Source organism: Drosophila takahashii, chromosome 2R (genome assembly GCF_030179915.1).
Source record: "Drosophila takahashii strain IR98-3 E-12201 chromosome 2R, DtakHiC1v2, whole genome shotgun sequence".
NCBI lineage: Eukaryota > Metazoa > Arthropoda > Insecta > Diptera > Drosophilidae > Drosophila > Drosophila takahashii.
In genome coordinates, this window is record NC_091679.1 from 8376232 (window position 1) to 8393015 (window position 16784).

The following is a 16784-nucleotide window of genomic DNA, read 5'->3' on the forward strand; positions in this document are numbered from 1 at the left end:
TCGGACACATGTTTTCAATATTGCCGTTCACATGATCGATGGTCTTCCGTAATTTTTCAGAATTGGTGCCGATTGCTGTACATCAATAATTAAAAATGTACAAGCGAGTTAAGACGCATTGAGAAGTGTCACCTAGCAAAATTAAATTAATAAATATATAACGCTATAAAAATTAAAGTTTGAACCTAAGAAAAACACGAAACACGAAAGACGAACACAATGACACAGCACGACTACAATGCAAAACAGCTGATTTGACCTTAAAGAAAAAAAGAGATGATGTTAGTATATTGTTGATTATGGAAACCTCTGCAAGTATCTGCAGCTAGCTTTACTTTTTTATACCTTAAGGTATTAACAAATACACTAAATAAAAATTGAATCGGGGAATCTTGGGGGAACACAGTTAAAACTTTATGTAAACACAAAAAGAACGAACACAAAAGATACTAAAAACATAAGGACAATAGAAGTTAGCTTTTATAAATATTGAAACTTAAAGAAAATACCTTTAACTTCAAAATCCATATCATAGAATATTAGTTTTAACACGAAATAAGAGAAGTACACGCTTTCAAAGTTTAATGTTGCTGCGAAGAATTAGTGATGCGCGTAGTTTTGCTTTGCGACTAAACACGTGCTCACGACTTTAGGTCTTTTTTTAAAAAGTACCGATAGTTTTCCAGAAAAATCTGGTATGCCACAAAGAAGCTTGAGCATTTTAGAAAATTTGCATACCCTTTTACAGTTTTGGGTTCAGTCGATTTTTTGAATTTTGACCTATGGGGGAAACCACTGTGGCGATGGTCCCCGAGCCTCTTTTTATACCTGTTGAACTAATAAGCTTTTTTATTAGTTAATGCAAACGAAAATAAGAAAATTGGGTTGGTTTATGCTTGTTAACAATTTATTATCGAAAGAGTACAGCAGGCGAGACGAGAATGCGTTTTATGGCGAGATCAGAATTCATACTGAATTTACGAAGGGCCAGCCAGCCGAATGCTGGGCCCAAAATGCAAGCATACAACAAATGGGAGAGATAAATAGAGAGAGATGCCTTTCGTGATGCAATTGATATAAGAGTACGGATTTACAAGTTAATTAGCTGCTGCGGCTGCGTGACCCGACATACTCCCCCCGTTGGAAGCCTGGGTTTCAACATCATCCTTAAGGGGCAGCAGACATAGCTTGTTCACTGCTCGCTTTGTCACTCCTGACGCTGTCTTCAGAACGGCAACTCGAGCAACGCCATCTCCACCGAACAGCAGCTCAATCACTCTGGCGAGGGGCCACTTCATGGGAGGCAAGTTTTCGTCCTTGACCAGAACTAAGTCATCGACAACCAGGCCCGGTTTGGGGGTGCGCCACTTGGAGCGCTGCTGCAGAAGTGTTAGGTATTCTTCCTTCCATCGGAACCAAAAGATCTGCTGCAAGTAGGCCACGCGTTGCCATCCATCCAAGCGATTGAAGTTGAGACTGGTCACATCTGGCTCGACGAAAGATGAAGGCGGACCACCATTCAAAAAATGTGCTGGGGTTAACACATCCAGATCAGCGGGGTTTTCTGAAATCGAGACTAATGGTCGAGAATTAACAACCGCCGAAATGTGACACACCAAGGTCCGCAACTCCTCAAAGGCTAAAACAGCAGTGCCAACAACGCGGTAAAAATGATGCTTAGCGATCTTCACAGCCGCTTCCCAAAGACCGCCAAAGTGAGGCGACCTAGGAGGAATGAAACACCAATCAATGGCCTCCGCCAGGCAAAAGTCCAATGTAGCTTTCTGATGATCATTGCTGAGGAATAGGCGCCTTAGTTCGAGCAATTCATTGCGAGCGCCGACAAAGTTTGTTGCATTATCAGACCAAATCTGCCGTGGCTTTCTTCTAGTGCATATAAATCGTTTAAGGCCATGTAGAAATGACACTGTAGAGAGATCCTTAATCAACTCCAAATGAATAGCTTTTGTGGCGAAACAAATGAAGACACAAACGTAGCATTTTACTGGAGGCTTACTTCGCACTTCTGACTTGTAGAGAAATGGTCCGCAAAAGTCAATGCCAGTGACTTCGAATGCATGAGATCCATCGAGTCGTTCCTTTGGAAGATCCGCCATTATATGCTCCACTAGTCGAGGCTTCATTCGATAGCATCTAATACATTTGTTTACTGCCTTCATCACCGTCTTCCTCCCCCCAATAGGCCAATATTGGGATCGAATTATGCCGAGTAGCGCCCGTGGTCCAGTGTGCAGATTGCTTTCGTGAAAGTGAGTAATAATGGCAGCAGTGACCGAATGACTCCGTGGTAAAATAATTGGATGGCGCCCATTAAAATCCAGCGAAGAATTCTTTAGCCGGCCGTCCACTCTAAGAATCCCAAATTGATCAACAAATGGCGAAAGAGATGCGATAGAGCTGGATGGGTGCACCAATCCCTTTGACTGCAACGATTTGATGTCGTCCCATAAATGTGAGCGCTGGACCAGACGAAGCAACAGCCGAGTACCGCCTTGAAGGTCAGACACCGTGAGCGTAGGGCGACGGATGCGATTACTAAACTTGTAGACGTATCCGAAAACTCTTTGAAGGGCGGCGAAGGAATTGGCAAATTTTGAATTAGCCACTATGTCTTCGTATGGAGATTTTATTAGTAAAATCTTTCGGCGAACCTCAAGCGTTGGTCTTTCAGCAATGATTGGGGCCGGCCAGTCAGCTTTGGGGCCACAAAGGAATTTTGGTCCATGCGCCCACAAAGGAGAGTCATTAAGCTCAGCAGGAAAAGCACCTCGGGAGAGAATGTCAGCTGGATTTAAAGAAGTTGGAACATATCGCCACTCTACTGACTCAGTTAGCTCTTGAATGGCAGCTACTCGGTTCGCTACAAAAATGTTGAACCTGGAGGGCTCGTCTCGGATCCATGAAAGCGCAACAGCAGAGTCGCTCCAGCAGTATAACTTTCCCTCAAATGCCTTAGTCCCAGCAACTTCCGCGATGAGTCTAGACAGGAGTTCAGCCCCACAAAGCTCCAGCTTGGGCACAGTGAGTGTTTTTAAGGGGGCTACCCTTGACTTTGAGCAAAGCAATTGAGATCGGCCGTTGCAAACGATGTAGACACAGGCACCATATGCTTCTATGCTGGCATCACAAAATCCATGAATCTCACTCTCAGAGTTTGGAGAAAGAACCAGCCGAGGAAATGACGCATGCTTAATTTGCCCAAAACTCGTGCATATAGCACTCCATTCCGTATTCTGTGACTCCGGGAGGCTTTCATCCCAAGATAACTTCTCCTTGCACAGTTGTTGAAGGAATATTTTCGATTTTGTGATCACAGGTCCAACCAACCCGAGGGGATCGTAAAATCGCGCTATTGCAGACAGGACAGATCGCCTGCAAGGTCTTGATGCTGACTGTAAGACCGAAAAGGAAAACAGTAATTGGTCAGAAACTGGATCCCAAGCGAGACCTAGGGTTTTTGCAAAATCAGTTCCATCATCAAACTTCAAATAAGACTCCTTATCCTTGTCTGCAACTCCCTCCAAAACAGCTGACACATTCGAGCACCACTTTCTAAGCTTAAATTTTCCCTTGGCTAGAAGTTTTGATGTTTGATCCATAATGATGATTGCTTCTTCCTTGGATTTGGCTCCAGATATCAAATCATCCACATAAAAATCGCGACGAATGACCTCAGCCCCAAGCGGAAACGCTGTATGCTCGTCTGCTGACAGCTGATGCATAGCTCGCACAGCCAGAAATGATGCTGGCTTCGTGCCATAGGTAACGGTGTCTAGCTTAAACACCCGCAATTGATCCTGGGGGGAATCCCTCCACAAAATGCATTGCAAATAGCTGTCCTCAGGCTGAACCCTAACACAGCGGTACATTTTGCAGATGTCTCCTGTGATTGCTACCGGGTGTGAACGAAACCGAAGAAGAATCTGGAACAGCTTATGCTGAATTACAGGGCCTGCCATAAGAACATCGTTGAGAGAATACCCTGAGGAGCTGGCCGCCGATCCATCAAAAACTACGCGGAGCTTTGTGGTGGAGCTATCTTCCTTTATGACGCAATGATGAGGCAAGAAGTATCGGCACAACCCGCTGTCAGAGGCAGACACTGATGACATATGTCCTAGATCGAGGTATTCCTTTATGAATGCTCCATATTGAGCCTTCAAGGCTGGCTGACGATTTAGCTTTCTCTCTAGGGACAAGAATCTTCGATAAGCTTGCTGGTAGGACTCTCCCAAGAGGTCTAGATTGAGCTTGGCAGGTAAACGAACAGAATAATCCCCAGCTGGCAAACGAACAACGTGTCTTACGAAATGTGCTTCACAGTCCAATTCTTCCTTAGTAGCGCGTATGATTGGCTCGGCGCAGCTTTCCACTTCCCAAAATCGTCGAAGAAGATCATCTAACCGATCGAAACTATTCTCCCTGCTAGCGAGGGGTAACTCTTGAGACGACAATAAGGACGAGCCATTGGAGAGGCCATAACCTCCAGAAACAACCCAACCCAGACGAGTCTTTTGAAGTAGGGGTAATCCATGTGGAAGCTTAATTTGGCCAACGCATAACATCTCGTAAAAGAGGCTGGCTCCGATTAAAAGGTCCACCCGCTGGGGAGTATAAAAACTGGGGTCCGCTAACTGAATATTTTTAGGTATTTTCCAATTGCCGATGTCGACATTGAAGCTAGGCTGCCGCTCTGTGATGTTCGGAGCAATCACCGCGGTAATGTTGGCTGAGTAATCGGAAGTTCGGGACCGAACCGTAATATTAACCGAATGACCATCCGTCACAAAACTGGAATCTCCTATTCCAGTAACAGATGCTAAAGATTTTATCTTCTTTACTTGAAGCTGGCTTGCGAATCGGGACGTTATTAGATGCAGCTGGGAGCCAGAGTCGAGTAGAACTCGACAGGGAACGAAAACTCCGGAGCGGTTTTTTACTAATACGCTTGCCGTTGCTAAGAGCACAATATCATTACTAAAATCCTGTGCAATGAGAGCAGTCGAGGTGGAAGGCAGTGCAGATGGTGATGCAGACGGAATTGCTTCTTGAAGAGGTGCTCCTTCTTGTGAAGAAAGGGAAGCTAAGTTTCCCATGTGAAGCAGGGTGTGATGCTTCGATCCGCATGCACGACAATTACTGGAATTGCACTGCCTAACTTGATGACCAACCTTAAGACAATTTATGCAAAGACAGAGCCGTTTTGCTTCTTGAAGCCTATTCGTAGGAGACAGGGCTTTAAAATTCTGGCAATAAGAAATGGAGTGACCTGCATCATTACAGAATATACAGATCCAAGGGTTCGAATTCGAGGCAACAAATGCTGATCTACGCGTATTGGGTATTCTGTTACTTCCCACCTGAATGCCCGGCGCATAGTTTGCCATGGCAAAATCCATCGTCTCCAACGTCCTGCACCGCTGCTCCAGAAATGATGCCATTGACTCCCAAGTAGGAATTAAGTTGACGAAGGCAGGGTCCTCTAAACGCTCTTCCCACTTGGCCTGACTTGCCGGATCCAATTTTTGGAACAGGATTTGGACGATGATGCATCCTGCAATTTGTTCCGTCGTGCCCAGCCCCTTAAGAGCGCGGATATGAGCGTTGAATTTATCCGACAGCTCCCGAAGTGTCGAAACGGAACCACTCTGCACCGCCTTTATTCCCAGGATCTCAGTAATGTGTGCCTGAAAAACCAAACGACGATTATCAAATCTATTTTGCAGTAAATCCAAAGCAATTGCGTAGTTGCCGTCCGAAATTTCCAGCGAGCGAATAGTTTCCAACGCAGTATCCCTCAGGCATGATCGTAGATGCTGCAGCTTTTCTATGTTGGTGAGATCAGGGTGACTATCTATGATAGTGGTAAACATAGAATAAAAATCAGACCAATTTGCATAACCTCCAGCGAATTTTGGAAGCTCAAGTGGAGGCAGTAATGTTGCCCTATGTCGAGGCTGACGCTGCTGGAGGCCGAAAGCTCCGGGAGTGATGCCGTCAGCAAGAGTTGAGTGAGAAAGGAGCTGTGAGGCGCGCTTTGAAATTTCGGATCGAACAGATGACTTCAAAAGTACGAGAATGTCATCAAATTTTTCACTCAAATCACTTTCAATTTCCTCGAAATCCAATTCTTCGAGCTCACCAAGAACCTTTTTAAATGTTCCTTGAAGCTCATCAATCAGCTCCAACCTCACGTGGAGCCCGGATTCGTCGCATGAAGTTAACGCCGCACTTGAAAGGGAATCCACTAAACGCTCCACTCTATTAAATAAAGCAGTTGCCTTGCGCTTTAAAAATATCACCCTGTTTTCATCAGCGGTAGCATCTCCAGCAATTCCCGTAGGCATGGCTACAACAACAACAACGGCACAAGCAGACGAAATGCCCGAAATTCGGTTTCAGCGGGAAGATGAGCGCAAAGCAAACGAAGAAATAACGGCCCGTTAATTGGCTATGTACGCTCCAATATATAACTAATTTTTATGCAAATTTCGGCAACACAAAAATGCTATTTATTTATAGCGCTCACTGCATTCAAGGCTTTATTTTTTCGACAAATGATTTCTGGCTCCGCCAATGCACCGCAGCCGCAACAACGAAAAGTCAATAAATAGACTTATTTATGTGATTTGCACTTAATATTGTTTTTGTACGAATCACGTCGGGGTCACCAATGTTGAACTAATAAGCTTTTTTATTAGTTAATGCAAACGAAAATAAGAAAATTGGGTTGGTTTATGCTTGTTAACAATTTATTATCGAAAGAGTACAGCAGGCGAGACGAGAATGCGTTTTATGGCGAGATCAGAATTCATACTGAATTTACGAAGGGCCAGCCAGCCGAATGCTGGGCCCAAAATGCAAGCATACAACAAATGGGAGAGATAAATAGAGAGAGATGCCTTTCGTGATGCAATTGATATAAGAGTACGGATTTACAAGTTAATTAGCTGCTGCGGCTGCGTGACCCGACAATACCCTTGCAGAGGGTATTATAATTTTGGTCAGAAAAAAACACATTTTTCATCTTTACTTATCCAATCATACCCTGCAGGAAAAATGCGAACTAGTCTGAAAAACAACTAGTTATACACTTTATATAAAGCAACCGAAATTTGTCTAAATGCATTGTAACTACTAGAGCTGCAAAACTATCGATAGTGTAGTCAGTCGACTGTTTGACAGCATTTCAGTCGACTGTTTCGATATTATCGACTAGTCGTTATTTGACATTAGAAGAAAAGTGTTTATCAATTCTATTCCAAGTAAATAATAAATAAAGCCTTAAATAGTATTGTTTGTTTTTTTTAATCAGTCTGTATGTAAATTTAAATATACATAAAAGTCAAATTTTTAATTACTAAGGACCCATTGGTTCTTGTTTAAAAAAAGTAACATGTTAATTTTTCTGGGCTTTAGAGCAGTTCTTCGATCTGAAGCAATGTAACCCGCTTTGCTGAACATTCGCTCAGATTCAGTTGAGGTTGCTGGGATATGTAAATATTTCCTAGCGCAGCATTTCAAAGTTTTATATTTTGACTCCGACATCTACAAAAAGAGCAAACTCACAATATAAATTATTAATACAAAAATATGGGCAGATATTACCTCCCAATATTGTATTGGATTCTTCGCTGTAAAAATATTTATTTGCCTGAAATATTGTTCTAAGGGGTGCCCTTCCTCAACTTGTATGGATTTTTTAAGTACTGCACTTTTAAGGAATCCAAATATATCACGTTTTCCTAAGAGGGATGGTGACTGAGGCGATGACAAATTGCTAGAAGATACCTCAAGCGTTCCTTTTTCGATTAGTTCCACTTCACGTTTAAGCTCTGCTGCTGCTTCATCAGCGATCGATAAGAATTTGAAGCCTTCTTTTTTAAAGCGCGGATCTAAAAGAGTAGCTTTTTTTAATAATGGCATTTCCTCAAATGATTTTAATCGGTGAACAAGACGCTCCAGCAAATATTCTCCTATAAAAGTACCCTCCACTGTTTTCATATTTTGACAAGACTCCATTATATTTTTCAGAAGACCACACGTTAAAGGCAATATTAACGAAATTGTCACAGAATCGTTAGCAGATATTTTTTTCGTGGCATCGTCCACTTGGCTAAATAAATCTTCAATGTCTTCCAAAAACTCAATTTTGTCAGCGTTAAGCGGTTCCGGTGATTTCCGGGTACTTAGAAGAACCGTTGAAATAGAATCTTTCGTTAGTAAAATTCTATTTATCATTTTGTATGCGCTATTCCACCGCGTTGCTACTTCCTGGATTAAAGACAGGGGAGGGTTTCTAAGCTGCGCGGATCGGAATTTAGCATACGCAATTGAGCTACTTTTAAAAAAACCAACCACTTTTTTGCATTTAATAATAATGTCCTTCAGGGAATAATGCTTTAAAACGTCTTGCATAACTAAGTTTAGGGTATGAGCAAAACATGGCAAATTGAATTTCTGCAAAATCGTACAAGCCTTTTTCATGCTCTGAGCGTTATCAGTAACAACGGCTACTACCTTCTCCCGAATGTTCCAATCATCATCATACATCGGAAGCTCTCGGTTTCCCTTTTTCTTGAGAGTCTACTCGTAACCAAATTAATAGATTATGCTGATTAAATAATTTAGTTATACTTACCATTTTCTTTGGAAACAGCTAAAAACTTCTCCATTTTAAATGAAAATAATTTCAAAAGATTCTTTTGATTTTATAAAGAAATATTAGAGTTAAACTATAGAAATGAGCTACAAACGGTACTTGATTAAAAAAAAAGTCGATAGTAGTCGACTGAAAATCGACTGAACAATCGCAAAGCATACTATCGACTTGTAGTCGACTTCAGTCGATCTTTTGTCAGCTCTAGTAACTACACAGGGTCTGAAAAATTTGTGCTAGTCGAAAAAATGATTAATACAAAACTAGTAAAAAAGAAACTTGTCTCGGACTAGTACCTTTCTGACTTTAAAATATTTAACTGGTAGAACAAATACATGTTAGGGTCTAGTTAAAAGGCAACTGGAATTTAACTAGTTTGCAAATGAAACACATAAGATCCAAAAATGTAGCCTCAATCCCCAGTCTCTGTACATTTTTTTCTGTTTATACACGTTACTCGTAGAGTAAAAGGGTATATTGTATTCGTGCAAAAGTATGTAACAGGGAGAAGGAAGCGTTTCCGACCCCATAAAGTATATATATTCTTGATCAGGATCACTAGCCGAGTCGATCTAGCCATGTCCGTCTGTCCGTCTGTCCGTCTGTCTGTCCGTCTGTCTGTCTGTCTGTCTGTCTGTATGAACGCTGAGATCTCAGAAACTATAAAAGCTAGAAGATTGGCATTTTGCATGCAGATTTCAGGAGTTCCTACGCAGCGCAAGTTTGTTTCAAAATGGTGCCACGCCCCCTCCAACGCCCACAATCGCTTATATACGATTTTAAAAATTTTAATATTTTGGAAAAGTAAAAATTCAGTTTTATTGTGTTTATCAATACCTATCGAAATGTAGAAGAAATTTTTCAAATCGGACCATTCGTTAAAAAGTTATGCGTGATCAACGTTTTCTATCTCTATCTCCATCTCCCTCGCACTCCCTTTACCTGAGTAACGGGTATCTGATAGTCGGGGCACCCGACTAAAACGTTCTCTCTTGTTTTTGTTTGCTATGTGATGCTTTAGTTTTATTTTAAACTCTGTTTAATCTGAATCTGAATTATGTTTATGTGTCTACAAATCCAAAGGTCCCGGGTTCAAGTCCTAGAGAGGGCGACTTGCCTCAAAAAAAGTAAGTTTGTTTTAATTCCATTTAATTATCATTTACTGTATTTGATTACATAATTATTATCAGAATTCCTCTAAGGACTTCGCCTATTAATTGGCTACTAAATTAGGAGAGCGTCAAGTTACGCATCGTCAATTACTAGTGAAATCCAATCACTTGATGGTTTACAGTTTTAGTTTTTTCGTGAAAACATTTTTTTTAGTGTAGTTTAACAGCTGTAACCGTAAATTGGTTAACAGTCACTAGTGCAAAACTAGTAGCAAATGGACTAGTTGTTTCCGATGACAAGCATATGATTAATGGACAAGTTCGTTTCAAGAAAATGGACATAACTTGAACTAGTTAACTTTCCTGACCCAACTAGTATTTTACTGGTCCAAAACTGATTCCGTTTCCTGCAGGGTATTGATCGGTATGGCAAAGTTAGACTCTAATCGATTGACTTTAAAATGAATCCAAAACTGATTAGGGTGATATATGCCGAAATATTAGAAAAAATTCAAAGAAAGGCCGAAATTTAACATTTTTAACTTTACAAAATCTTAAAAAAAAACTGTGCTATCGAAAAAAAAATAGTCATATATTCGTGATCAGGGTATTCCCTAAACTGTTGAATTGCTAAATTTTTGAATTTTGGTCAGCTGTTGAATCGTTGAAAACCAGAGTTGTAACCTTTTTTATTAAAAGTCATGGCAACTCTAAAACATTTTAGATTCACCAGTACGCATAATTTATTTCATAATCTGTGGTTATTATTACCTTGGTAACAATTTTAGGCAGTATCTAGCAATCTAAATCAATATTTGTCTTTATTAAAAAAACGGTCAGTAGCAAATTCCACCCAGAACGGATTGACATAAAAATCTAGAAAAATCACAGTAATTACTTAAATAATTAGGAGCCGCGTAAGGGGTACTTTGTAGAATAAACAAGAGAGAACGCTATAGTCGGGTTGGTGTCCCGACTATCTAATACCCGTCACTCAGCTAAAGGAATTGCGAACGCTGTACTCGGGTTGGTGTCCCGATTAATAATCGTAACTCAGCTAAAGGGAGTGCGAGGGAGATAGATATATAAATTTTGATTGCGTATAACTTTTTTATGAATAGTCCGATTTGAAAAATGTCTTCTACATTTCGATAGGTATAAATATACACAACAAAATTTCATTTTTCGGACAGACGAACAGACGGACATGGCTAGATCGACTCGGCTAGTGCCCCTGATCAAGAATATATATACTTTATGGGGTCGGAAACGCTTCCTTCTAGCTGTTACATACTTTTGCACGAATCTAATATACCCTTTTACTCTACGAGTAACTGGTATAAAAACGACCCCAAAGTGCCCCAAAATTCGATTTGTTTTTTTTTTTAATTTTTTTTTTTTTATTATATCGATTATATTGCAAATCTTTTCTTTTGCGCCTTTTTCTTAAGTAAACGTTAAATGTTAAAATATCGGTAGACCTTACAGAAATCCCATTAATCTGAATTTTACAGTCGAAATTTTCCTTTAAATTGCTTCTGTTTTTTAAAATGCAAAAGCCCGATCAGCAAACTATTTATTAGTTTTCAAATGTTGAGTTATCGACAAACTTTGAATTTGTAAAAAAACAAAAACAAACAATGATTTGCTCTGCTATGTACACTAGGGTGATTTTTTTTTGTATGAAAAATTCTAAGGCCCTACTCGCACCCCCTTATACTTTGCGCATTAGTGCATTTAAGACAAACCAAAAAGAAAAAGTATAAAAAAATACGATTTAGTGCTTGCGCATTGACCTTTAAGTTTATCACTCATACGAACTGTTGCCCTTGATCAAATATTTTAGTTTCATATAGATGGCGTAGACTTGTCATTACTTATTGAGTCTAAACATAAAGGTAACCTTGTCACCTTTACAAACGGCTAAAGAAAAATAAAATCGCTATGGCAATATAAGTTCCAATATTTAAGGGAGTCCCACCACAAATCAAACAAATATTTTTTTTATTTATCGCCCCCAAACTGTATGCAGAATATGTGGATAAAAAGCTTTTTAGATATTTTTAAAAATCCTTATGTACGTATCGTGGCCAAAAAAACACTTGCTAGGGTTTTATAACAAGTTTAGATCCCAAGTCGAAACCTAAATTTTTACTTTAGTTTGTTTTCGTAGTCTAATGAATCAAATAAAAACACCTCTTAACGGGGTAAAAAACTAGTGACGACCGCACCTTCAACATACAAAAGTTCTGATATCAACATTTGTGACGAAAAATTATTACACTCGTCATTAAATAGACTTTCTAATCTTTTCTTATTCGGCCCGCCCTAGCAAACTATTCCAGCCTTTTTCCCTTTACAGGCATTTTCTATTGCAGCGTGACGAATAAGAAAAGATTAGAAAGTCTATTTAATGACGAGTGTAATAATTTTTCGTCACAAATGTTGATATCAGAACTTTTGTACGTTGAAGGTGCGGTCGTCACTAGTTTTTTACCTCGTTAAGAGGTGTTTTTATTTGATATCAGAAGTTTTTGTTTGTTTACATTTGCTCGCATAGGAGCTAATATATACATTTAAATTTAAATTGGTCCATCATAATTTTTAAACTATTGTATTTTAACAAATTAAGTTAAAAAGGCGTTGAAGTATTTCAAAATACCTTTTAAACGAGGTATAGCACATGTCTGTACCTTTAGTAGTGTAGAACTTACAAACTAACGAAATTTAGCTATTTTTAGCTTTTTCCCGCTAAAGTAGCGGCTTTTTCCAAAAGTCGAAGAACAAAGGAATCTTTTGTTATGGAATGGAACTCTTAAGTGAAAATTTACTGATTCCATGACCCCAAAATACAGTTCGGATACCCTCCCACAAAATTCAATACTCAGGGAGCGTTAGTTGTTCTGAGCTGGCAAAAGTGGCTATTTTCGTTTCTGAATAACTTTTAAACGCGATTTTTTACATAAACATGATATATACCAAAATTTAAGGAATCTCAAGGGCTATACAGTTTAAAGTTGTAAGGAAAATCATTAGAGCCGTTTTTGAGAAAATTAAAAAAAAGCTAAAAAAAAAGTTTAAACAAATTTTCTTTTGTTCATATCTTTTTAACTATTACATTTACACAAATTGCATATAGAAGGCGTTTATAGCATTTAAAAATACCTTTCAAACGAGATGCACAAGTCTGTAGCTTTAGTAGTATAGAAGCTATTTATAGCTATTTTCCCGCTAAACTATCGGGTTTTTCCAAAAGTGGTAGAACAAAAGTTTTTTATATCGATGTGATGAACGTCATATCAAATTTTCAGAACTTAAAAAACATATTTTGGACAAACTGACAAACTGACAAACAGAATTAAATTTTCATTTTGGGAAGAAGAAGAAAATCTTATTTTGGCTATAACTTTTGAACGGAGAGTCGGATTTTGACAAATGACCCCTCATTCGACGGGTATTTTCAAAAGGAATACAACTAAAACATTGCGAGGGGGCATTTATCCCCACCGGCCCCAACAGCTCCAAATTTCGAAATTTTCACTTTTTCACTTTCACCGCTCTCTCTCCCAAGCCAATTGATTTTCTTAAAGTCTTGGTATGCAATCCTGTTAGTTTTCGCAATACCTTTCGATAGGTGTATTATTCATTATGATCGGACCATCACAGTAGATTTTTATTCCTTCGTGTATATATAGTAGTCGCCTTCGCACACTCTTCTGGTGCGCTTCGTCACTACATGGACTGCCGTCCATAGTGATTACGTGGACTATTATTCACAAAATCGTCTAGATCTACATTTATTGAATCCTTCATACAAACAGACAAACAAAGCAATATAATTATACCGAAAATGCATAAATTTATTTATTTTGTTATATCCCTGCATTATAGGGTGCAGGATATTATAATTTCAGTCAAAAGTTTGCAACGCAATGAAGGAATGATTTCCGACTATATATTCTTGATCAGCATCACCAGGAGAGTCGATCAAGCCATGTTCGTCTCTCTTTTCTTGTTAAGTCGCGTTATTCGTCAAAGGACGTACTCGAATTTCCTTGCTCTCCCATACGCTAACCAGCATTTTTGCAACAAGCTAAGCACTTTCAGATAAGAAACTTTGTTTCAGAGGAACTGTCCTGTAGAGCAAAGTACAGTCCTCTTTGACGGCAAAGTTTCTTCTTCATCAAAATTGAAATTTAGCTTTCCAACCAAAAAAAGGTGCTCTCCATTTTGTTAACGATTATGAACGAAATCAAATATTTGACAAGTGTAGATATGGGAAAAGATTTGCCTACCCAAAACTCATACTGGCTTACGTGCCGTATGAGTAATTTTTTTGAAAACTTTGAGACCATTGCGCAAGCCCTTAGACGTAATTTAAAATTTTTTGGATATTAGTTTAAGTTATTTTGCACAAATATCTTGTGTTTAAAAGGGTGAGATAAAAATTCCTTATAAATAACCGCCCTAATGTACACACACACGCACAAAATAAATATATCCAAAAAATGCGTATTTTACACACACAGCCATTAGATATGTTCGTTATCAATGTTGCTCAACATGACCAACGTTCGTACTCTATGTTGCTCAACGGGATCAACGACCAACAACTCTAGCAGTAGTATTATTGGGAACAGTATCAGGCGTCCAGTTACACCCACGGCAGATACTATTTGCTGATCAGCATATTCTACATAGTCAATGTCAACGGTTGAGTCGACGTCTTACTGACCCGCCAAGCAGTCAGCACTTTCTGCAGAGTCAACCGACCCAACTATGTAAACTGCTACAATAATCAAAACATTCTGACCTATTCCAGAATACAACCAATTCCACTATTCTTTACACTAAACTTCCGTGTTATCCAAGTAGTATATAAGCTAGTATCAAATTAACAATAAATCAGTTATCAACACATCTTATAACTCCGCGGTCTTCCTTTCTGACCTCCGGGAAGAGGCCGCGTATACAAACTTATATTGATCTACAAGCCACGCTTGGGATCAAACATTGGTGACCCCGACGTGATCCTTGCATATCCAATGATCACACTTACAAGGAATCATTAACTGATTCTTTTGAACCACGCTAAACAAGTCCTCCAGTTCAGGCACCTCAATAAAAGTCCTCCAGTTCAGGCACAACACCAAAGTCCTCCAGATTAGGCACATTACTAAAGGTCCTCCAGTTCAGGCACCTCAATAAAAGTCCTCCAGTTCAGGCACAACACTAAAGTCCTCCAGATCAGGCACATTACTAAAAGTCCTCCAGTTCAGGCACAAAACTAAAGGTCCTCCAGGCAAGGCATACCGCGTCAAGGTCCTCCAGAAGGAACACCGCTACCAGGGCTAACAGGATCTGTGGCAACAGTTTCGTGATCTGGACCCCGAGATTAGAGAAATGGCACGACCACGAGAAGACGCAAAACCACTACCACCAGCACCAAAGGAGCTGGACGCTCCTAAGGCATTCCGACTATTGCAATTACGATGTACCGAAATGGAATCATCCCTCAACCTAGCATCCCATGCTACTACCATCACACCCGCACTGCAGCGCCACTTCGATGCGCAATGGGCATTGGTAAGACAGGCTCATGATGTGATAGAAGTAATACCAGGCGCTTCAGACATCGCTGCTACAGAATTGTGTCAAGTACAGTCACTTTATGAAGAATACGAGACGACGCTGTTACGCAAAGATGACTCGCCACTAAAGCTAACGTTATCCCAACCACCAGTCAACCTACCTGAGTTTGCTGTGGAATACCTACAATGGCCACAATTCCACGACCTCTTCATGGAACTAGTTCACAATCAACCGTACCCTCCTGCACAAAAGCTACATCTGCTTCAAGGTGCACTTAAGGGGGAAGCAAGAAATCTATTAACAGATACAGCATTCTCCCAAGGAGAATATGAAGACACCTGGCGACGATTAAAGACCAGATACCAAAATGGGAAAATATTAATCTTCACTGCACTCGCAAAGATTTTTGACCACGAGCCCATCAATGGGTCGGCTACTCAAATCCGAGCGCTGCATGATACTGTCGAAAGATCTCTAAGCACACTTAAAAGTCTAGAAATCGACACACAGACATGGGATCAAATTTTAGGATTCCTAATACGAGAAAGGCTTGATCACAAGACACTAGCAGCATTAGAGGACGCTGCCGACGCACCCACAGAAGTGCCCACTCTACCAAGCGTTCTAAGTTTCTTGGAACGAAGGTCTTGCATGCTAGAAATATTAGATGAACAACCAAGTAGAAGACAGCCAATGTTCGCAACCGATTCAACCATTTCCGACTGTAAAACCACCGGAGGCTCAAGCCTGTGCAATGTAATCACAGGTCTTTTCAAAACAGAAACCTCGTGTGATGCAAAAATAAAGCCTGGCCTAGAAGAAGGAGTAGACGATCGTGCAGGACCTTATCCGGTTTTTGAGGAACAAAAGGATGACAATCCGATGGATGACCTCCAACTCGAAGAGCTGTGTACAAATAACCAATCTGTCGAAATAACAAAAGATAGCGAACGGATAAATAGGAACTCTCATAATGAAGAAAGGATGCATTTAACGAACTTAGTATTGGTGGATCATGACATAATTGAGCCTGAAGGTACTTGTAACCAAGTAAGAACCATCGAAACTGACTCAACCGACCAAGGACCAACGATTAGACCGAATAAGTCCTTGCAGCTAGCGGAAAACCAGCCAGCAAGTGAACTACTTAGAAAAATCAGCTCAACTTCTCATCAACTTCGAAACTTCACAAATTCTGAACTGTCTATGATATTTCTAAAGTTAAGCCTAGTACTCACTTCAATCAAAAAGGCAACGAAACGAAAATTTCCATACAAAAATGACAGGCGAAAAATTTCGTGATCAAAATTTCGTATGGAGATTTTCATTTCGTAGCCTTTTTGATTGAAGTCAGTACTAGGCTTTAACTAAGAAACATTTAAGGTTTGTTGCAGGAATTC

At 39.9% G+C, this 16784-nt stretch overlaps 1 protein-coding gene across 1 annotated transcript; it reads right to left on the minus strand.

Annotated features, from left to right (window-relative positions):
- Nucleotides 1–1097: 1097 nt before the first annotated feature.
- On the minus strand, nucleotides 1098–6368 carry LOC138912086 (uncharacterized). Its single transcript, XM_070211943.1, has 3 exons — nucleotides 6211–6368; nucleotides 5911–6083; nucleotides 1098–5848 (listed from the first exon to the last, which is right to left on the minus strand). The coding sequence occupies exons 1-3, from the start codon at nucleotides 6366–6368 to the stop codon at nucleotides 1098–1100; spliced, it is 5082 nt and encodes a 1693-aa protein (XP_070068044.1).
- Between the last annotated feature and the right edge of the window lie 10416 nt (nucleotides 6369–16784).